This window comes from Myotis brandtii, unplaced genomic scaffold, assembly GCF_000412655.1.
Source record: "Myotis brandtii unplaced genomic scaffold, ASM41265v1 scaffold902, whole genome shotgun sequence".
NCBI classification, from domain to species: Eukaryota; Metazoa; Chordata; class Mammalia; order Chiroptera; family Vespertilionidae; genus Myotis; species Myotis brandtii.
Genome location: NW_005371709.1, coordinates 2,993,692 through 3,016,046, shown reverse-complemented (window position 1 = coordinate 3,016,046; position 22,355 = coordinate 2,993,692). Strand labels below are relative to the sequence as shown.

General features: G+C 54.4%; 1 protein-coding gene across 1 annotated transcript in view; it reads right to left on the bottom strand.

The window, feature by feature from the left end:
* SLIT1 (slit guidance ligand 1) overlaps nucleotides 1-22,355 on the bottom strand; it is a 158,310-nt gene that overhangs the window by 48,638 nt on the left and 87,317 nt on the right. The window contains exons 5-10 of the mRNA XM_005885463.2: nucleotides 6,009-6,080; nucleotides 5,001-5,072; nucleotides 4,360-4,431; nucleotides 3,674-3,837; nucleotides 761-908; nucleotides 230-301 (exon numbers count right to left, since the gene is read on the bottom strand). Coding sequence (XP_005885525.2) covers nucleotides 230-301; nucleotides 761-908; nucleotides 3,674-3,837; nucleotides 4,360-4,431; nucleotides 5,001-5,072; nucleotides 6,009-6,080 — 600 coding nt within the window. The remainder of the gene's footprint in view (nucleotides 1-229; nucleotides 302-760; nucleotides 909-3,673; nucleotides 3,838-4,359; nucleotides 4,432-5,000; nucleotides 5,073-6,008; nucleotides 6,081-22,355) is intronic.

Below are 22,355 nucleotides of genomic sequence, written 5' to 3'. Positions count from 1 at the left end.
AGTCTGGCCATATGCCAGACTCGGGCTCAACATTTAGGCCTCAGGACAACCCTGCAAGGAGGTCACACCACTGCCGGCCCAGGTCACAGAGGAACCACCTCAGGGGCAGGACCGCCAGGCAGCAGCTTGCCCAGAGGCAGAGGCAGGGCCTGCCCGGGCTGTGGCCGGCCAGGCCCGGGGTCTCCCTTCCGCCCCTGCTGACTCTCAGGAAGCAGGGGGAGGCACTCACATCCTCCGCAGCTTTCTGTAGGGAGAGAAGGCTCCCGGGGGAATGGACTTGATTCCGTTGAGCTCCAGGCGGCTGCGGGTAGAGAACACAGAGGGGGCCCCCAGTCAGGTCGCCCCAGTCTGGGCTGCTGCCTGCTGGGCTCACCCACCCAACCATGCCCTCTGTCCCCCTGTCCTGCTCCCAACCTCTGTCTGGAGTCGGCGGGCTGGCACAGGCAGATGTGAGCTCCGTTATCCCACGCTGCCATGGCTGAAAGGGGCCCACAAATGATGCTAATTCTAAGAAACCAGTCCTAGCAGACACCCAGCTGGGTTGGACAGATCGACCACAGAGGAACACCCACTCCCAGCCCGCCAGCGTTGCCCAGCCTGGGCAGATAGCTCGGCCAGCCAAAGCACTGACTTCTCCATTTGCACGGAAGGACCTTGAAACAAGCCTTTGGGTGGCATCCACTCCAGCTCTTCTCTGGACCACCAGAGCCTGGCCCAGCCCCAGAGCCTGTGCCCCGTGCCTGTCCTGCCCTGTACTCACATCTCCGTCATGGTCTCGGGCAGGTTGGCAGGGATGGCGGTGAGGCCTTTGCCACGGCAGTCCACAATGCCGTTGCTGCAGGAGCACATGGCCGGGCAGGAGCCGGAGGAGAGGGTGCAAGAGGGCACGTGCCCTGCCTCCCCCTGGCCTGCGGAAACAGTGGGCTGTGACCTCGGGGTGTCCCGTGTCAGCACCTCCCTCCTGAGATACAGACTGATGAGTAGGGACGGGGCACATGGTGTTTCTCTGGATGAGGACGAACCCGAGATCACCAAGAACTCCCGTGTAGCCCTGCGGGCACCTGGCACACAGAGGACCTTGTTAGATGTTTGCTGAACTTGAATCTCGACCTGACTGTGCTGCGCGGAAGTGGGATTCAGGTGCCAGGAAACCCTAGCCTGAATTCTGAAGCCACAGGTTCTCGTCCAAGTCACTCAGCTCAACCTTGGAGGAGCATGGTATTATTGTGCCCATTTTACAGGTGAGAAGACAGAGTCCTCAATATTAATTAATTTGTGGAAACTCACACAGCTGATAGATGCTGAAACTAGGATGAAGCCCAGTGTCTGATAAATCACTGTAATTGAAGTATAAGTTATATACAGGGTACTGTCTTAAGTGTATAGCTGATTTCTACTTATGAATATACCCCCCCACCCCCAGACATGTAACATTTCTATCACCCACAAAGGCTCATCTACCCTTTCCCCAAGGCAACCATTGTTCTGAGACCCAGCACTAAAGATTTCTTCTGCATTTGTGGACTTCACATAATGAAATCAGACAGCAGGTTCTCGTGTCTGGCTTCTTTGGCTCCGTATAAAATCTTTGGCATTGTGTCTGTATCAGTAGGTGTTTTTTTTTTACTATGACTAGAATTCTATTGCATAGATGAGTTATAAATAGTTAATCCACTCTTGTTGGTGGACGTGTGCGCTGTCTCCAACTCTGAGCTGCTGTGAAGAAAGCTGCCTTGGATATTCTTGGACACGCATGTTGGCAGAGCATATGCACACACCTAGCAGGAGCTGCAGGGTCACGGGTAGACATATGCTGGGCCTTCGTAGATTCTGCTGAACAGTTGTGCGAAGCTGCTGAGCCGATTTACACGCCCACCAGCGTTTTAACCTCTAACCTTTGCTTGGCCTGAATATAGAAACCAAGGTATTCAAATGCAAAGAAAAAGGTCTCACTTAAAAATAACTGTCCCAGTGAAGTGTCCACTCCTCTTCCTAAAACCTGGGGCAGCTGCAATTACTCAGAGGGGCGCATCAGCCTGACGCTCCTCACACATGAGTGCATACCCAGGTGTGCACACACGTACACACGCTCACACACTCATACTCCTGTACGCACACTCATAATCACAGTCATCGTCACACACTCACATGCTCACACACACACAAACTCACACATACAGTCATACACTCTCTCCACATGCACCCTCACATTCACACACACATATGTATATGTGTGTATATATATTGATTTCAGAGAGGTAGGGAGAGGGAGAGAGAGATAGAAACATCAATGGTGAGAAAGAATCATTGATCAGCTGCCTCCTGCACGCTCCCTACCGGGAATCAAGCCCAGAACCCGGGCATGTGTCCTGACTGGGAATCTAACCATGACCTCCTGGTTCATAGGTTGACACTCAACCACTGAGCCACACTCATACTCTTGTACACACACTCACACACACACTCACACACACACTCACACACACACACACACACACTCAGCAGCCCTCAGCTCGGCATGCTCAGGAGCAGCCTCGGTGCTGCCAGTGCTGTGGGGGAGGGGAGCCTCACATGGAAGAGAGGCTGCCGGGCCCAGTAGACACTCCTCCCTCAGCGCTCTAAGCGGCTGGCAGGCTCACTCACTGGTTTGGGAGAATGGGCAGCCCCTCATCCTCTGTTGTGAATCTGAACCATTCATTCGCTCAGCAAACCTTTCTTGAGCATCTCTCTGTGCCAAGCACAGGCCAAGTGCTGGGGAGACGGTCAGAAACCACGACCGCATAGTCCATGTGCCTGGGGCCAGGGAACAAGGCAGGAGGGGGTGCCAACAGGTCCGGCCTGCGAGAAGGCTGGGGTGGGAGGCACCTGCTCCGGGAAGGGCCCAGGCGGACCCCGCTGGGACACACTGAGTGACAAGGCCAAAGGGCGGCCGGGGGAGGCTGAGGTGACCCTGCCCCGGCCTTGCAGAGCCTGGGGACAGTTTGGACTCTCCCAGGGGGCTGGTGAGTACCAGGCAGCAGTGACCTGCCCAGACCTGTGGGTCCTTTCAGGTCCTCTGGCTGCATATGGAGATGGAAGGTGCTAGAAAGGAAATGGGTGGGCAAGCAGGAGGCTCTCACAGCCAAGGCTAGATGGGCCAATTCAATGACTTTTCAGACAAGGCCGTCACAGGAGGGAAGGGTGGCAATAGGAGGAGGCAAGGGGTGGGAGGGGAGGGGAGGGGTGAGGGACAGGAGGTCGGACAGAGAGGGACAATGTGGGAGGAGGCGATGGGCGGAAGGAAGAGAAGATGGCTGTGGCAGGAGGGACAAAGGAGAGAAGGCAAGAGGTGATATGTGGAGACAAAGGCTTTGGGTGAGAACAGGAGATAATGGATGGACAGCAGGGGGAGATGGGTGGACACAGGAGGTGACAGATAAAGACAGAATGTGATAGGTAAAGAAAGGAGGTGATGCCTGGAGACAGGTGGTGGATGGGAACAGAAGACGGGTGGAGACAGGAGATGGTGGGTGGTCTAGAAGGCGATGGAGGAGGACAGGAGGTGATGAATGTGCCAGATGTCAATGTGTGGTGGAGACAGGAAGTAATGGGGGAACGTTAGGGGGAGGCTGCAGGAGGCAGGTGATGGGCAGTCGAGATGGACAGTCGAGAGCCCCAGCGGGCCTGCACCCACCTGAGCAGCTGAACTCGCTCTTCTGGACCTCGGCCACGTTGAGGCCACGCAGGCCGGCGGGGCCTGAGCACTGGGTGAAGAGCCCGATGGTTGGCCGCTGCCTCAGCCATTGCGAGAGCCAGGCCAGGTGGCAGTCGCAGAACAGGTGGTTGGAGTGCAGGCGGCTGCAGGGAGACAGGGATGTTCACAACCCACCTGGGGCCCCCAGACCCCGGCCAAAGAGTGGGAGCCCCTCTACCCAGGAGGGGCCGAACCCCCTATTGCACTTGACCCAAGCACAGTCCATGCGCAGTCAGCCCACAGCTCCAACCTGGGGACTGTCGGCAGCAGCAGGAAACTCCCAGCCGCTGCCCCTTCCCTCCCAGCATGCTCGGGCCCCCGCCCCCCCGGACTGCATTTTGCCCGGCTCATGTCAATTCACCTCCCTGAACTCATACAGACCCACTGACCCAAGTCACATAGCTCATTTTCAAGCACAAAAAGAAATCATTGGTTTTCCAAGGAAAAATCAAATATAAATGACAATCTCCCTTCATTTCAGATGACCTCCCCTGACCCCACCCTGGCTGGGCGCTGGGGGTGCAAGAAGGAGCCCGCTCCCCTGCCTGTGGAAGCCTGCGCCCCGCTCCCCACTGCCCGGACACCACCAGCTCGGGGCTGTCCTCCGGGCCACCCGGCTGACTCACAAGGTCCGCAGCTTGGGCATGTGGTTGAAGCTGGACACGGGGATGGTGGTGATGTTGTTGTTGTTCAGGGTCCTGGTGGGGAAACCAGAGTCTGTTAGCGTCTGTCCAGCAGAAGCTCACGTGGGAGGGAGAGCAGGGCTTCTCTCTGACAAACAGGCAGACCCTCACACTGTTCCCCGGTCCACCCTCAAGCTGGGCCAGCTCTGGGCTGGACCTGGGGTGGGGGGGAGAGAGGGGAGAGGGCAGGGGGCCTATGCCAAAGAGCATGACACACAGCCACCACCAGGGAAAGCCCTGAGCTGCCTGATCAGGAGGCAGCTGTGCCGCAGCCTCGAGGCTGGTGGGACGGGAGAGGGACAGGCGCAGGCGTGGGCTGGCTTAAAGAAGGGGCAGGGTCTACACAGCCACGTGTCAGAAGCTCCTGGGAGACACAGCTATGGCCCTGGTGTCATCATAAGCAGGATAAGCCTTGGCCATGCTCCTGCGGGCACGATGACTTCGCGAGCATGCGTCCTGGAGGGCCTGCCACGCCTCCCAAGTCTCCTGCCTCTGTGCTCTCCGAGGCCCCCACGCCCGCTGCCTGGGCCCCGGCACCTGCACCAGCCGGACCGAGCCTCTCTTCCCTCCCGTGTGTTACTTACAGCACCTCCAGCCCCCGAAGAGCCCGGAAGGCGCCTTCCTCGATGCAGCTGATCTGGTTCTTGTCCAGCTGTCTGTGAAGCAAAGGGAGGGTGTGCAGAGGACGGCACGTCGCTGAGAGCAGCGTCCACACATCCTCACCAAGCGCTCCATTCCATTTTCTTTTAAAAAGGCCTGACCCCATCCCTTGTTCAGAACAAATGTGTCCATCCAAATAGTAAATAGTAAGAACTTAAAGTATTCCTTGTTTTTTAGTTAAAACAATAAATGTAAATAAAAGTTTTATTCGACGCCTCTTCCTAACCTTGCCTCTCTCCTGGGGAGCAGGCACCCACCCCATTGTGGAGACCACCTAAAAGGTGCTGGCAGCTGAGGAATGAGTCTGTCACAGCAGCCATGGCAGCCAGAGCCGGGGGCAGATCCCAGCCCCAGTGCCCAGGGGGGCTGACGAGCTGTGGCTACCTGGAGCGCTGCTCTCAGAATACACTGACGCCTGGACCGGGCTCTTTGGGAAAGAACTCGGTGATCAATTACCAATGTCTGCTACAGGCACGGGAGGGGGCAAGGGGACTATCGGGAGTGACAAGCATGCCAGGCATTTGCCACGTCTAGTTTGAACCTCAGAATAAGCCCGTGAAGTAAGTGTGATATCCTCATTTCACAAAACAGTATGTTGGGGCTCAGTGAGCTAACTGACTTGCAGCAGCTTATGCAATAAGTGCCTGAAAGAGGAGATTCAAGCCCAGCTCTCCCAATCTCCCGAAGGGCAAGGGCACGGAGACTGTCCGTTCAAAGGGACCCAGAACATCACCCTGGCAGCCCACAGCCCTCCAAGACGGCCCGTTTCCTCCCACTCCAGATGGTTCCAGAAAACCATGCGGGCACTGCCACCTCAGCCCAGAGACCAGCTCCGTGGCTGCCTGAACTCCAGGGCTCCGGGAGACCCAGGAGAATACTGCCAGGGGAGGCCCTGTGGCCCCAGGCCCCCTCCACCCCAGGCCTGTACTCACAAGTTTTTGAGGTCTGTGGCTCCGCGGAAAGCCTTCCTGGGGATAGCCTGGATGGCGTTCTCACTCAGGTCCCTGTGAGGGTCGAGCCAGAGGAAGAAACACACTGGTCAGAGAGGCCTCTCCAGGGAGGGGAGGGCGCCAGACAGTGGGACCAGTCACAGCGGCATCCCAGCCTGGGACAGTGCCTGACACACAAAAGCTCCTCCCTGGTAAGCATTTGAATGAATGAATGAGCTGGAGCTCGGTGCCCAGCCACCTCCCATTCTCTGGGCAGAGGGGTTGCAACTGGAGGGAGAAGCTTGGGGCATGGGTGACCAGCTCTGCCAGACCCCAACCTGCCTCCCCCATTCCACTCACAGAGGTCAGCTCAGGCCCTGTGGCACCCTCCAGGGATGCAAAGGCAATGGCAAAGGGGCATGGGTGACCAGCTCTGCCAGACCCCAACCTGCCGCCCCCCTCCACTCACAGAGGTCAGCTCAGCCCCTGTGGCATCCTCCAGGGATGCAAAGGTGAAGGCAGAGAGACGGGCTTCTCGAGGGGCCCACGGCCACCCCGGGATCTGTGGAGAGTGCACTGAAGGCTCACTTTCTGTAAGAAAGCACCTGTGGCCCCCAGGGAACCCACCAGTAGGTGGCCCCCAGGTCTTGAACTCCAGGCTGTGTCGACGCCAGATCCCTCACTCTCAGGACTGCAGGCAGCAGAGCCACCACACAGACCTGGGCCCACAGGGGGACTGGAGCACGCTGGCCTCGGGGCTGCAGTGCCACGTCCCTGCCCTGTGCTCGGAGGGCAGGGTCACTGAGGATTTCATCACCTCCCCCTTAAAATCCTGATGTGAGGGAGGAGGCACGGCAAATCTCCGGCCTGTGCGAGCCTAGGCCAGCTCTGGACCCTTCCCCCAGCTCCTCTGGCCAGACTGGGCCGCTGGCACCGTCCTCCTGTTTCTCCATCCCTCTCTCGACCTCTTCACTGCAGGCCTTTACAAATGCCCCTTCCCTTCCCACAGCAGTGGAACGAACTGCCATCGTGTTCTGAGCATGTCCCCCCGAGCCGTCCTGCCCAGCACTTCACATGTGTGAGTGCACCTGACCGTCACACTGACCGTGGGAGAAGGCTATCCCCATCCCCCTTCCACAAAGAAAGAGGAAAGGGAGGCTCAGAGAAGTTAAGCAGCTTCTTTAAGGACACACAGCTGGCAGGTGGTGGCTTCAGAAGGTGAGCCCAGGAAGTCAGGTCCCGAGCTCCCCTTGCACAGCAGGCCTGGAGTGGGAAGCATCTCCCACTTTGCAGAGGAGGGAACCTAAATATTTTACCCAAGGTTGACCAGGATGGGGACCCAGGCAGGCTGCAGAGAGCCCTGCATCAGACCCCGAAGCCAGGGCTGACTGTCCTGACATGGGACTCAATGTCAGGCAGCCCCCAGGCCCCCTGACCCTTCTCCTGGGCCAGGCCCTCAGGCCTTGACCATCTCCTTCCCATCACCATTCACCACATGAGCCTCAGGCTCCACTGTGAGGCCTGGGAACATGGCTCCCCTGCCACTGTCCCCTGAGCTATTGGGGCTTCCATCCTTCTGTCTGGGTTTTTCTGCTGAGACAACAAAACAGAAACTCCACAGCAGAGTGCACATGGCCCTGAGCCCAGGAAGGCCGGCTGGAGTCCTTGGCCCCCCAGCTCCTAGCTATGCGTCTATAGCAATGGTTCTCAACCTGTGGGTCGCGACCCCTTTGGGGGTCGAACGACCCTTTCACAGGGGTTGCCTAAGACCATCGGAAAACACATATATAATTACATATTGTTTTTGTGATTAATCACTATGCTTTAATTATGTTCAATTTGTAACAATGAAAATACATCCCGCACATCAGATATTTACATGACGATTCATAACAGTAGCAAAATTACAGTTATGAAGTAGCAACGAAAATAATTTTATGGTTGGGGGTCACCACAACATGAGGAACTGTATTAAAGGGTCGCGGCATGAGGAAGGTTGAGAACCACTGCACTAGAGTCATACGTGGGGCGCTTTGCTGGCACAGAAAGGAGGCGCACAAGGGACAGAGGAAGAGCTTTCTAAGTGACAAGAGAAAAATGTTTAAAAAATAACTTTTATCTACCTAACTATAAAAGTCATACGTGCTCAACAACAACACCGACAAAGAATCATTATTTCATACATGGACAGGACCCCTAACTAGCATCGGGTCACTAGACTTCCGTCCTTCTTCCTACAAATGCATCCATGCACCCATATCACAAATACGGCCCAACTCTTTTAGTTCAAACTACTTTACAGAAAGAAAAGGACTTTGAATCCACTATTTATGGTTAACAAATGCTACCTTTTGTTGCCTGTCTGCCAAGGGACAGGCCAGGGAGTAAAGGGAAAAAAAAAAAGAGAGAGAAAAGGAAGTACTTTTATACCCTGTTGTTAAAAGTCAGTCTCTGAGCGGGAGAGAGAGGCCCTCGCTGTCTCTCTGAGGCTCACTTGGCTGACGACAAGGGGTGGGAATCTGAGCTGATGCCACAGCGAGTCCCTCTGAAGGGCCTCTGGGTGCTGTTTTGCCTCAGAAAACTCCGCCTGTCGGGGGCCTGGTAACCGTCAAAGCGTGTGCTCAGCACGCTCTGTGGGTCTCTGCTCCCTGAAGGCCCCCACAAAAGCCCGGGTGTTCTGAGCGAGGGAGTTTGGAGCTGAGGGGAGCCGGTTGGGCACCACAGGAGAACCAGCTCTGTGGCTTTGGCTGCGTGCAGCCCCGCTGGCTGCCCTGTCTCGGAGCTGTCTGAGCAGGCAGCTTGGTGCCCAGGAGTCCCCAGCTCCTGGTGACCTCAGCCCCCCCCCCCCCCCCCCCTTCTTGGTAGCAAATTGGCTAGTCCCACACAAGCAAAGAAACAGAAGGCTTGCCAGCAGTGTGGGCGAGTCCTCATGGGAGTAGATTCTCCAGCCTCAGCAAGCTTGCAGATGATGCTGCCTGCTGCGGACTCGATGCCTGTGTCCCCGCCCCCAAATTCAGGTGTTGAAATCCTAACGCCCAATGTGACGGTATTAGGAAGTGGGGGCTTTAGGAGGTGCTCAGGTCATGAAGGTCGAGTCCTCTGTGAATGGGGTTAGTGTTCTCATAAAAGAGTTCTGAGAGAGCTCCTCTGCCCCTCCCGCCACGTGAGGACCCAGCCAGGAAGCGAACCCTCACCAAACACTATTTGTTGGCCCCCGGATCCTGGACTTCCCGTCTTCTAGGACTGTGATAAGCTGCCCAATTTATGGAACTCTTATTACAGCAGCCCAAACACACTAAGACACAGCCCCAACCCACATCATGACTGCAATCTCATGAAAGACCCCAAGCCAGAACCACCCAGCCACCTACAGAAACTGTGAGACAATCAATGTTTATCGTTCTTTTGGGCCACTCTATTTTGAGGTACTTGGCTACACAATAGCCATGACCAAAACAGGGGTGCTTTGTGGAAATGACTCGGGAGAGGGGCTTAGAAGCTGTGCTGGCGAGCGTGGTCCTGACCTGAGGCATGAAGATCACCTGCGAGCTTTCGAGGAGAGCAGGACAATGCTTAGTCTTGGCATGAAGGAGCTGAAACATGTGAGGGATGTGGCTCCATCACTTCCCTCTTTGGGCCTCAGTTTCCTCATTTGTCAAATGCACAGGCTGGACCAGATCATCTCTTAGTCTCCTCACCGGTGTATGCCCACCACATGCCAACTACTCCAAGACATGGCAACTGAGGCCCTTAGGGCATCTGAGATCCCAGGGTGAGGGTGAGGGAAGGGGGCCTGCTGCTGACTGTATGACTTCTGAGAGGAGTGGGATGAGAGAGAACAGACACAGCCACCCTCCTGCTCCTCCCCACAGGGAACAGAGCACATGTGGTGAGGGCAAGACAAAGGCAGGAAGGGCAGTGGCCAAGAGACGTCTACAGACCAAGGAAGATGGAGGCTGCACTGGGGTGGAAACCTCCAGCGGGACCCTCGCCTTGGCCCCAGCTGGCAGCTAGCCCTTCGACCAAGCCTGGGAGGGAACTCTGGGCTGCACTCACATCCATTATTCCATTTAATCCTCACCACAACCCTGCGAGGAAGGTTTTCTATTTGTATCGATTAGTTTATTGATTTAGGCCAACCGTGTTCCAGAAAGGCTTTGAGGTGGCTTATAGGGATTTATAAAACAGCAAGAGAGCAGGAGTGAAAAGTGGGACAAAGAGAAGAAGGAAAATCAATGGTAGATGCCAAGAATGCAGCACCAGGTGGCCCACGCACCAGCCAGCTCCAGGTGGGGCATGGGCACGAGGCTTTCTGAGAGCCCATGCATAGAGGGGACACTGGTCAGTTGGTAGCACCCTCAATATATGTATAAATTTGAAAGGACCAGTTTCAAAGGATAGCTATTTGGGGCACTTAAGATGAGAAGAGAATTTCCCCAGGGGTCTTCATTAAAAGTGACAATGTGGCCTAATCAATAATGTTAGATCCTTATAATAAATGGATTTCAAGTGTCTGCTTCTTATAATAGCAGCGCGTCAAAGTACAGCCTAGCAAAAGCAATTCTATAAAAACTCACACCAGGAGCTAAGTGGAAAGGGAGGGGCAGGAGCAGTCTGGGCAAAGGCAAGAGACATGGTGGTAGACTCGGGCATGGTCTAGAGCAGCTGGGTTTGCCAGGAGAGGCAGGGCACAGGGCTATGGGGCAGACAGAGGCTCAGAAGGAAGTCCCAGGCAGGATAGTGCTGGGGATAGGCGTTAGCAGGCAAAAGCCTTGCAAGCCAGAGAAAATGACAGGTTAGAGCAGAGATGGGTGTATCCGATGGTTTTTTAGACATTGCTCTGGGGCACCAAAGTTTACAGGGGAAAGACGCTGCCCCTGTGTATACAGCAATACACCAAGAGCCAGTGCAAGAGGTGAGGGTCCAGGGGTGGGAGCAGAGCTGAGCTGACCTGGGGACCTCAGGCCCAACCCCAGGCGAGGCCACAGCAGTGAGCAGCTCACATTGCTTAAATGAGTAAAGGAAACTGAGGAAAACAGGGGCGCCTTGGAGATCTGAGAAAAATGCAGCCTGCTGGTAGAGGAGGGGGTGGGGGTGGGGTGGGAAGAGGCTGACTTTCTCTGTAATGAGAAAGCTCTAGGTTCAATTCCTGTTTCTACCACTTGCCAGCCATGAGCCGCAGTAAGTTATGCATCTGAGAGCTATAGTTTCTCTATTTGTAAAATGGGAATAAAAATACACACCATACCATGCTTTGGAGAAGATTGAGTTCATGTATTTAAGACTCTGTCCTTTTTCCTCCATTTGGCAAAATTTAAGAAATGCTGGCTTTTGTCCTGCCTTAAACAGCCTGCCCAACGCTTTCCTAAGGTTCTATTGCAGCGGTTCTCAACCTGTGGGTCGAGACCCCTTTGGGGGTCGAACGACCCTTTCACAGGGGTCGCCTAAGACCATCAGAAAACACATATATAATTACATATTGTTTTTGTGATTAATCACTATGCTTTATGTTCAATTTGTAACAATGAAATTGGGGGTCACCACAACATGAGGAACTGTATTAAAGGGTCGTGGCATTAGGAAGGTTGAGAACCACTGTTCTATTGTTTCCAGTTTGCCCTCTAGGGGGCGCCAGAAGCCTTCCATGACTTGGATGTCCTCTCAGCTATATAGCAACCCAAAACAAAGCTATCCACTACCACCACCCTCTTCCCCCCACTCCCCCACCCACCCAGTTGATGTCCTATTTGGTCAGCAATTGTTTTGTTTCCCAAACCATTTAAATAAAGTTTCTCATCTCCATTTTCACCCAGTTGGCATGAAAACCTAAAAGGTACGATGTACATCTTTCCCCATCACATTTTCCCAGCCCTGAGCCTCCCGTATCTTTCTCAAATTTGGTGACCTTGTCACAGGTCCTGAAGTGAGGAGTGTGTTGGGCAGAACCAGATACACTGAGAGAGGCCATCCTGGAGGAGGGAGATTCTGGAGCTGGCAGGACAGCCGCTGGTGGCCTGGTCCTGGCCAGGGGTAAGTGAAGGGCACGGAGCTATGGGGCAGACAGAGGCTCAGAAGGAAGTCCCAGGCAGGACAGCAAAAAGCAGACTCCCAGAGCAAGGACAGGACTGGGGAGAGAACACAGGCCCGGGTGAGAACCAGGCCCTGGGCTGCTCACCGTTCCCAGAGGATGCTGACACAGCCGGCCCAGGAGGCCACGCTAAGAGGCCAGGGTGTGAAGGAGAAAGCCCACAGCTGAGTGTCACAATAAAGACATGGTTTCAGCAAGCCCTGGCTCGCCCACTTAAGTCATGTGGTCTTAGGCGAGTCGTTTAACTTCTTTGGCCTCTGTTTTTTTATCAACAAAATGGGGGTGAGAAGTAGCACCCACCTTCCAGGATCTAAAGTGAGAGGCGCTGTGTGTTGCCCCCGCCTGCTCCTTCACTTATGCTGATGCCCCTTCGGTTCCTCAAATCCTCCTGCCACAGGACCCCTGCCTGGAACATTCCTCCACTTTTCACCCAGTAAACTTCGATTCATCCTTCACACCTCGGTCTGCAAACACCGCCCCTGACCGGTCCCTCTCCTGGAGGCTTCCAGGACCCTCGTGCTTTCCCTCCTCGGCACTCATCCAGAACTGTAATGAAATACTGGTGTGTGGGATACAATGAAACACTGATTTTTGGTTCATTAACATCCATCTCCCCCTCCAGACCACACTCTCCCAAGGTCAGACACTGTCTGTTTTGCTTCCCACTGTCTCCCTGGGCCTGGCCCATTGCAGGGGCACCGTGATTGTTAGCTGAATTGAACTAAAGTGGATCCTTACACGATTCTCCTGCCCCATCCCTCTGCATTTTCCTGACTCAAACGAGGAGTCAGGACAGGCCGAGCGGCTGAGAGGAGAAGGCTGGGCTTAGAGACGAGGGCTCTGAGAGGGAGGGGATTGCTGGAGAAACGCTTGTTGTTGCCTGTCCCTGCCCTTCCTATCACACGTCCTTACAGAACATTAGTAACCGACTGTCCTAGGGTGGTTCCGAGGTGGCACCAGCAGCATCAGCAGGGAGGTGTGGGCAGCCCCTGAGGAAGGAGAGTGACTGACTCTTCTGGGAAGAAAGGGAGCGGGAGCCCCTGGCCGTCCACTCGGGGGGCTTGCAGCGAGGGGTCTGCAGGCGAGATCCCCAGCCTGAACCCCACCACCCAAGATCAGGGGTCTTGAGTCTGGGCACACTCGAGACCCTAGCCAGGGCCCTTCCCCTGAAGAGAAGGGGGCAGCCAGGCCCACACTCTGAGCTGGGCACCATCCCAGGCACCCCGCTCCTGCTGTCCCTCTTCCCGAACACTCTGCCAATCCTCCCAGCCTCTGCCAGGGCTGGGGAGGAAGGGGCTGGAGAGCTGAGGTCGGGACCCCATGTTCTCACTGCTAATCCCCCTTCACGCTCTAACCAGATTGGACCCTGCTGTCAGACAGGCCTCTAAGCGGATCAGCGGGGAGCTCAGCCCGGGGCCGCTGGGCACTCGCCAAGGCCAGACTCGGCCCTCGGTTCCTGCCGCCTGCTCGGCCTCCGCACTGCAGACAGCTCAGGGCCAGCTCTGTCTGCCTCACAAGCCACATGGCAGTCAGGCCTGTCCCCTCATCCCCCTGGCTACCCTGAGCCCACCCGATATAGGGCCTGGCTGGGAAGGAACCACTGTGGCCCCACTGTTCCGGGCCACCTCACCTGGGACTTCCTTGTCCTCAGACTGTAGGACTAAGGACTCGGCCCGGAGCAGACAAAGCTGGCCATGTACCCCTGCTACCCCTGCCAGGGGCCCCTTGCAAGTTTCCCAGCCCCTGGAGCCTCAGTCTCCCCTCTGTAAAGTGACAATAATCGTGGGGTGGTGGGGCTTAACTGAGACTGTGTGGCACCCTCAGTAGGGCTGACAGAGTCGGCTGCCATTGATATCAGAGAGAGGACGGGAGAGGGAGAGAGATAGAAACATCAATGATGAGAGAAAATCACTGATCGGCTGCCTCCAGCGTGCCCCCCACCGGGTATTGAGCCCACAACCTGGGCATGTGCCCTGACCAGAAATCAAACCGTGACCTCCTGATTCATATGTCTATGCTCAACCACTGAGCCACACTGATCAGACCATTGCTCTTATCTTAGAATTGTCTTTATGAGGCTCTACGGTGTGTGTGTTGGGGGCGGGGGGGAGTGGTGGTGAAAAATCTAAGACTGGGAACTAGGAGGGTGTAGCTCAAGGCTGGCTCCAACACCAGCCACTTGGTGATGTGGGATGCAACATGCACCTCCATCTCCCCTTTCAACACAGCTGATATCCCAGTGAGGTCAGGAGGGTAAGTTACACTCAATGTGCCTCACGCTGGGCACCTGGCACGGGGCAGCCTGACATTGCTGCTGCTAGTGAGCGTCGCCCAGGACCCCAGAGCAGGCGACTCAGCACCCACGTCTCTGGCACCTGGTCCAGCAGCATGGAGTCACCTGGGACTTGGTCAGAAATATGGGCTTTCTGGCCCCACTACTGAATCAGAATCTGCATTTTAGCATATTAAGGTTTGAGAAGTGCTGCATCGCACAGAGGGAAGTTTGCAAATGTTTCTTGTCCCCAGCCAGGGCTCAAACAAACTGGGTTCTAATCCCTGTTCCAGCCAGGATTTCAAAGCAGGGAGCTGAGGCCCCGACTCCTATTCCTGGGGGTGGGGGGATGGGGTAGGGAGAGACTTGGACACAGACAACCCCAGTGGGTGGAGAGAGGGAAGAGCAGCCTGTCACCTCTCACCTGTGGCGGGCCACTGCCCACCTTCATGGGAAACAGAGGCGGCACTCACAGGAGGGGAGCAGTGGTGGCCGCTACATGAGCACCAATGCCCTCCCTACATTCCTGCTGGGGTTGGGGCAGCGGGGCTCTGCCTGAGAAGGCGTTGGTGAGACCCAGGCTGTGGTAATCAGCTCCAGGCCAGGAGCTATAGGATGCACTTTCAGGGGAGAGGTTGGCAGTACCCCCTGGGTGGGATGCCAGGGTGCACACCCTCTGAGGTGCTCCTGGGGTCTGATGAGACCCTCCCTTCTCGCTGCTTGTCCTTCAAGCCGCTCCACAAGTCCCCCCCTCCCACCAGGAGAGAAAGTCATTCTACAGTTCCCCTGCCCTGCCCTGCCCTCCCCAGCCCACGGGATGGCATTCAGGTGCCCCAGCTCTACCTGCGAGGGTGGATGGCATGTGTGTGCACCTGTCTCTAGATCACCTTCAAGGCAAATTCTTGAAGGTGAGTTCTTTGGTGATAAGGACCTGAACTGTGCAGCCTAGAGCTCCAACCTCAACGCAGGGACTGGGGTTTTATCCACTCATACATCTCAGGGGCTCCCAGGAGATAAAACGACAACTTAGACTGGCTGGTTCTCAGTGTGATTCTCCTGTAACTGAGTCTGTTTCATCAGAAGTCAAGTTGGGGTTGTGGCGAGGGTGTGGGTGTGTGCAGAAGAGACCGGGGAATAGTGCCGAAGGGACACACTGCGGGGCGGGGGGGGGGGGCAGAGGGGGACTGGTCCCAGCAGCCACAGGCCCGTTTCCTTTGGTCTTGGGACCCAACCCTGCTGTTCCTCCTGGAACCTGACTGCTCTCTTAAGGGACCAAGTCCCCTTGCTGATCCTTGTGTGCCCCCCTGACTCCCTCTCCTCGGCTCCCCTGACAGCCAGAGTCAGGCCACCTGGAGTAAATGGCGGCCACCAGATAAGCCAGCGTCCTCAAAGGAGGCCTCCGTGAGGACAGGCCCTGGCCAGGCAGTAGATGGTCTGGGAGAAAAGCCAGGTGACCTGGGTTCAAAGGCAAGCTCAGCCCCATCGGCTGCCTCTGTGCCTCAGTTTCCTCATTTGTAGCATAAGCTTATAAAAGGAGTAAATAAATGAAGGTGTGTGAAAGTAGCCAGAAGACGGTCTGGCACACAGTAGGTGACAATCAATTGTTTGGCTGGGAAGGCTTCAAACTACTCATCCTAATTGCTGGGCGGTCCAGCTCTGCCCCCTCTCCTCCACCGCCTCTGTCCTCCGAGGCTGGTCATAAGATCCATGGAATTAAAGCTCACACATGCTCTGTGAGGTCTTGAGGTATTTTTTAAGTGTTGAACGTCCAACCTTCTCCCTGGGAACTCCTGGTGTCCAAACTCCTGTGGGTGGTTTTGCAGGCTGACGCCACGGAGGGTGGGAGTTGAGCTTTGCGGGAGAAATGGACAGTGCCAGGCAGTCGGCTGGAGAGATGCCCTCCCTCCCCATCCCACCATTTGGCCCGGAGCCACGCCTCCTCCTGTGGCCACCCCCTGCCTCCAGCCCTGCAGAGTTAATGTTGCAGAAACCTCATTAGGAAGAGACATCAAGCAGCCTGAATCACACGGCGCCATAAAACCACCCTGGGTAACATTTCCTCAAAGCGGCTGCTTCTTATGCAGCTACCAAGCTTCACTGCAATCAGTTTCCAGGACGGAGATATCAGATGAGATGCTCACACCTCACAAAGCAACCACGGGCCCTGCCCAGGAGAGCTGCTCAGAGGCAGGAGTGAGTGGCTCAGGGACAAGCAGGAAACACAACCAGCAGGCACCGGCCTCAGCCACCACGGCAAGAGCACGATGACAATGGGATGGATGAATAAACCAGGGGCCGGGGTGAGGGGAATGCAGACTCCTCTTAATCTGAGTGGCAGGCAAGACCTTCACTGCATTTGATCACACCCACTGCACCCCCAGAAAGCCCAGGCATTCTGCTGGGTCCTGAGCACGTAGGCACTGGGGCAGACGAGGCTCTCATCCTAGACACCTATGAGTTGTGAGCATCAGTGACTTCAGAGATTCCCAGCCCAGGCACACAGTGGTGGGGGCAAGGGATTGTGGTGCAGCAGGAGGAAGAATCAAGATGTAGAGGAAAGAACAAGAGCTTTGGAGCCAGACAAGCCTGGGTTTTACTGACTGTGTGACCTTGCGCAAGTTACTCAACCTCTCCGAGTCTGCTTGCTCATGTGCAAAGGAGGGCTGATCACAGCTCCTTCTTGCTGAGTTATGGTGAGATTAAATACCATATGTGCCATTTACATAAAGCACAAAAACAGGCCAACCGAGTCCATGCTACTAGAAGTCAGGATCGCCGTTACCCTGGCAGGGGGGCGGGGGTTAATGACTGGAAGGGGGTCCATGGGTGCTGTGATGTTTTACTTCTTGATCCACTGCTGGTTACATGAGTGTGTACACTTTGGAAATGCAGTGAGTTCTGTATATGAAAATACATAACATGCAGAAAAGTCACACTCTTCTGTATATAAGATTTACTACAATGAAAAGTCTTTAAAAACATGTAAAGCACCGATTTCAGTGTGGTGCTTTGTAGGCATGTGACAAATGCCCTCCCTCCCCGACCCCCCACCGAAGGAGGAGACAGATGGGGGAAGTCTTCCGAGGTGACAAATTCCAGAAGAACAGGGCTCACAATTCTAAGCAGTGAGGAAATGCCCAGGCTGAGGGGAAACTGCACAGAGGACCGCCTGGCGGAAACAATGCCCACCCCACAGCGGCGAGAACTGGGGGAGGAAATGCCCAGGCTGAGGGGAAACTGCACAGAGGACTGCCTGGCGGAAACAATGCCCACCCCACAGCGGCGAGAACTGGGGACCCACTTCAAACAGACGCGGAGGTGGGAAAGCAGGCTCTGGGGCCCCTGAGCATTCTGACTGTGCTGGTGAACACGCTGCATCTCCCAGGTCTGTCGCGAACACAGCGTGTTCAGGGTCCACATCTCCCTGAAGAGCGGGTGAACTGCCCTGCTCCAGAGCCAGACCTCAGGGTCAAGTCAGGGGGTGGGGTGGCTGAGATGCTGATGCTGGAGGGGCAAGGACCTCAGGGAATATAGCACAGGAGTGAGAGAAATAGGCCAAGGGAACAGCCTTCACAGTGGTTCTGAATTCCCTTTCTGCCTTGTTTCAGGAAGGCATCAGGCAATTTTAAGGATATGTTATAAAATGGAGTAAGATAACAGGAACCAGAAGAAGAGTTAAAAAAAGACAAAAAGAGGTAGAAACATTGAACAAGAGAAGCTCGCCCTACGTGTGAAAGCCTTTGCATCTGCTACAAACGGGCCCCGGCTTCTCCCAGCCACAGGGGGTGTGGAGGCTGATGTGCTACAGTGACCAAATCCACAGATGAGCACAGCTTGGGAGAGGCGAGTCCTTTCCTGGTTCTAAAACCAAGCCTGTGTGGGCCTCCTCAGTCCCCAGTAAGAGGCCGCCCCAGGATGGGACCAAGACCTTCACTAGCACCCCAACAGGAGGCCCATCTGCTAAATTTCCTTATTTACCAATTTGGTTTTAGGTGGATGATTTCCCATTTGTCTTCTCAACAGCCTCTGAGGATTGATTGGGTGTCCCAGCCCCAGCTCCCTGCAGTCCAGGAAGACACAGGGGTGGTTTTGCAATAGTTCAAATGCCAAGAGCAGGGCAAAGACAAATGGGACGGTCCTTAAAATGCTGTAATAAAGACAAAATGCAAACCAGTCAACTCACACCAAATAGTTAAAGGAAGTAAGTCAACTTGATGAATTGGTCATTTGACAAATTGGCCATTCAGTGAATTGACATTTGGCAAAATGGCTTTTAGCAAAATGACATTTGGTAAATTGGTCTCCTTCTGATGCAGCAATGTGTTTCACGGGGCAATTACTTACACTATCACGGCCTGGTGCCAGAGCTCAGGGAAGCCATTCTGCAGATGGGTCCACCCACACCATCTAGTACACTGCTCTTCACCGGGCTGCCTTAAAACAGGGTGGATTTAGAATATTCTGAGGGATGCATGCACTGCACAGTATGCAGGCCATCCTGCATACATATGGTTATTCTCAGTTAAACTCGTCTAGACTCTCAGGGAAGACTCTTTGGCTTCTCCTTGATAATGACCAGGAGAAAAATGGACAGGATTCCATGTGGTTTAGGAAGAGAGAGAGCCAAAGAGGAGGCAACAGGGCTGTGCAAGCAGAATCTAGGCTGTGCTTGGCGAGGGGGCTCCACTAAGGGCCAGTGACCAAGATGCCAGTCTGAGCGTCTTCAGGAAAAGTTGGGGACCCTGGCCAATGCACAGGGCAGCTAATGCCAGAACAGACTTCTCACTGAAGTCCATGGCAGGAGTGGTCCTCTGAGGAGACCCACAGAGTATCATGCAGTCCCTGGAGCATCCCTAATCTTCTCTTTCCTGACCTCCAAGGGGAAATTTCTTTTACCAGAGACCATGCCCATTGTCTCCACATCTGCAGAGCAGTCCAGACCCTGACTGAGTCTTGGTCTCCAGAGTTGTTCAGAAGAAAAATGGAACTTAGGGGATTGAAACCGCAGGAGATCAGCTCCCAGCACATCTGAAGCCCTTCTTGTCCCCCACGTATGTACCCAAGGATGCCAAAAGGGCATAGGAACCCTAATTTCCTCCCAGGCAGGCAGAAAGACAGAGTCCTGCTACGTTACGGGGCAGTTGGCTTAGTGAGATCTGTAGGTGACCGCAGCAAGGAAAGCCGAGCCAACAGAAGGCGCAGGCCAGGGAGCTGTCCGTGGTGCTGAACCCTCTCGGCTGCTCTTTCCTCTGCTCAGGGTGTAAAGATACACTATACACCTTGGATCCTACCTACCTTCAACCTTACTCATCTGCCCACACACCAGACATTGTCTATTCCGCTTTTTTTCTTCACAAGCCCACAGGCAGTCAGCTCATAGCATATTCACAAAGGGTTAGAAAAGCACCGTTATAAGCCTCAAGGTACCGATCCTCAGACTCTTTAGGAGAGGCATGTACTGAGCACAATCCATGTTACTAAGCTACTTCTCGAGAGGGGTAGCTGGAAGCTTGATCTTGCCCTGATTCTCCAAAAGCCAGACCTTCCGCTGCTTGGACACAGGCCCAAGCACAGAGGGGTGCTAAGAAGTCTTCTGGCCTTGCCCCAAATAACTTTCCCCAGATCCTCACACAAAAGCCACTCACTTTAATCCTTAAGACCTTAATAACCATCACGGACTCTTGTAGAGCACACAGTTGTTATTATTAATGGTAACGATGATTATGATGATGACGATAGCTACATATATGGAGATTTATTATGTGCCTGGCACTGTACTAGGTGTTTTATATATATTATCTCATTAATCCTGAAAACAACCTTCTGAGATAAAGACTCCCATCACTCTGGTGTAGAAGTTGAGAGTGGGCGAAGTTGGGCACGTGTGGGTGGCAAAGAGTATATGGGAACTCTCTGTGCTTTCCACTCAATTTTGTGTGAACTTAAAACTGTTATAAAAAATAAAGTCAGCTTTTAAGCAATGCTCTCACCAGACCTATTATCCAGATAATGTAATTGAGGCATCGTAACTTTCCCAGGCTGTCTGCCTGCAGAGCCTGTAGCTAACCCACAATGCTACATCAGCTCAGCACATTAGAATCATCAAAGTGATGGGCAGGTGGGGGTGTCTAGAAGCATACACATGTCAGCAGTGACATTTGATAGATGAACTTGGAGGGAGGAGGTGAAAACCTAAAACGCAGAGTATGATAATGAACATTCATAATGTTGACACTGAGTCATCAAGATAAAGTTAAGTTATGCTCAGGACCCTCTGTTTTAGAGCTTAGATAGCTGTATCATAAATTTTAGACATAGCCTCATCAAAAATGGCATGACGCTTGCATGTTTTCTCTGAGCAGCCATGCCATGGGGAGAGAGGAATGCCAGCCCCAGCCTGGGGTGAGCACCGTCCAGGTGCTTGTCCTTACACCTGGGTTCCTACAAGTATCTTGGAAACTGTCACTCCTCCCAGCCCCCATCGGTTTGAAAGACAAAGAAGTGAGCTTTGGTATCCAGTGGTGAGGGGCTTCAATCCCAAGTCAGTACAAGCAGCCAGCATCCCCTGGGCCTCTGAGAATGAAGGGGTCCTGGAGGACAAAGGGAGGACCCATGACCATCAGACATTGGTTTCTCACAGACTTTGGCACCGCCCCTCCCCCGGCCATTACCCATGAGCCCCAAGCAGAATGAGTGACCAGCAAGACTCCTGCCCCCAGCCTTCACCTTGGTGTGGAAATGAGTCTAACTCTGCAAAACCTGGAGCACAGAGGGCACCCAGGCCTCCTGCTGTGGCAGCGGTGGCCAGCGTCTGGGAGAGACAGGCGCTGTGGCGGCTCTGACCACCAGTGTGAACACCAGAAACGGATGTTCAGGCTCAGAAGATTTCATCTGAGCACCAGAGTTGGCCCAATTCCTGATTCTCTAGGAGGGATGGAAACACTCTCCCACTTCCCGGAGGCCAGCTCCATGCTCCCCTCTCGCCGTGCCCCTGGCCCACCCAGGGAATGGCTGGTGCTACTGGGCACCCTGCTGTCTCATCCCCCCCACACACCAGACTGGGGGCCCCCACTGGGCTGCGGAGCCTGGAGGGTGATACACTTGTTGCAACACCTGGATGTCCTTATGCACCCCTAGCATTGTCTGCAGACTGAATGAGTTACTTAGGACCCTGGGCTCCAGCTCCCTGAGCCCATTTTCCACATCTGCCAATGGGTACAGTAAAGATCATTATGCCAGAAAGGTGCCATGAGGGTTAGATAGGTGGGTTGTCAGCTTAAGGCCCAATAAATGGGAGCTGTTGTTACTGCTCTTTTTCCTCTTCCTCCCAGGTCAGTGGGGATGGTGTGATAAATAAGACACAGTCGATTAAAAGCGCTGCCGAAGGTCTTCTTCAAAAACCCGGTGTGTTTCTCAGGCACCGCCTAACTGTACCCACGCTCTTTTCTTCTCAGCACTGGCCATAGCTTCAGTCAATCGATTATTCGTGGAATTATTTCATTAATGTTCATCTCCTCAATTAAATCATGAGTTCTATGAGGCGAGGGCCATGTCTGTTCACTGCACGCCTAGCAAAGAGGTGAGACTCATTAAATATTTGATGATTATTTTGGCTATTCAGAAAGGTCAAACTAGCATTTGGGAGGGGATCTGCGACATTTTAATGTTAAAAAAACAGGTCCCCCTCGGGACTGATGAGATAGGGGTCTGAGACCCCCTGCCTGCAACCCCTCAACACACAGTTTTCCTCCAGGGGCCTGCTCTCCAGCAAAGTGCAAAGGCTCTGAACTGGTCCAGACTGCCTCTGTGACAGTATCACGTGGAAAGGACACGCCGCTAGGCTGAAGGTTCCCTCCACGCTCCCCTCTCACCATGCCCTGGCCCACCAGGCTGTTCCATCCTTCCCGCCACCTCCCTGCTCCTCCGTGTCCCACAATACCCACCCCCACCCCCACCCCATCACTGCACTTGCCACACTGCCTGTCTAAGA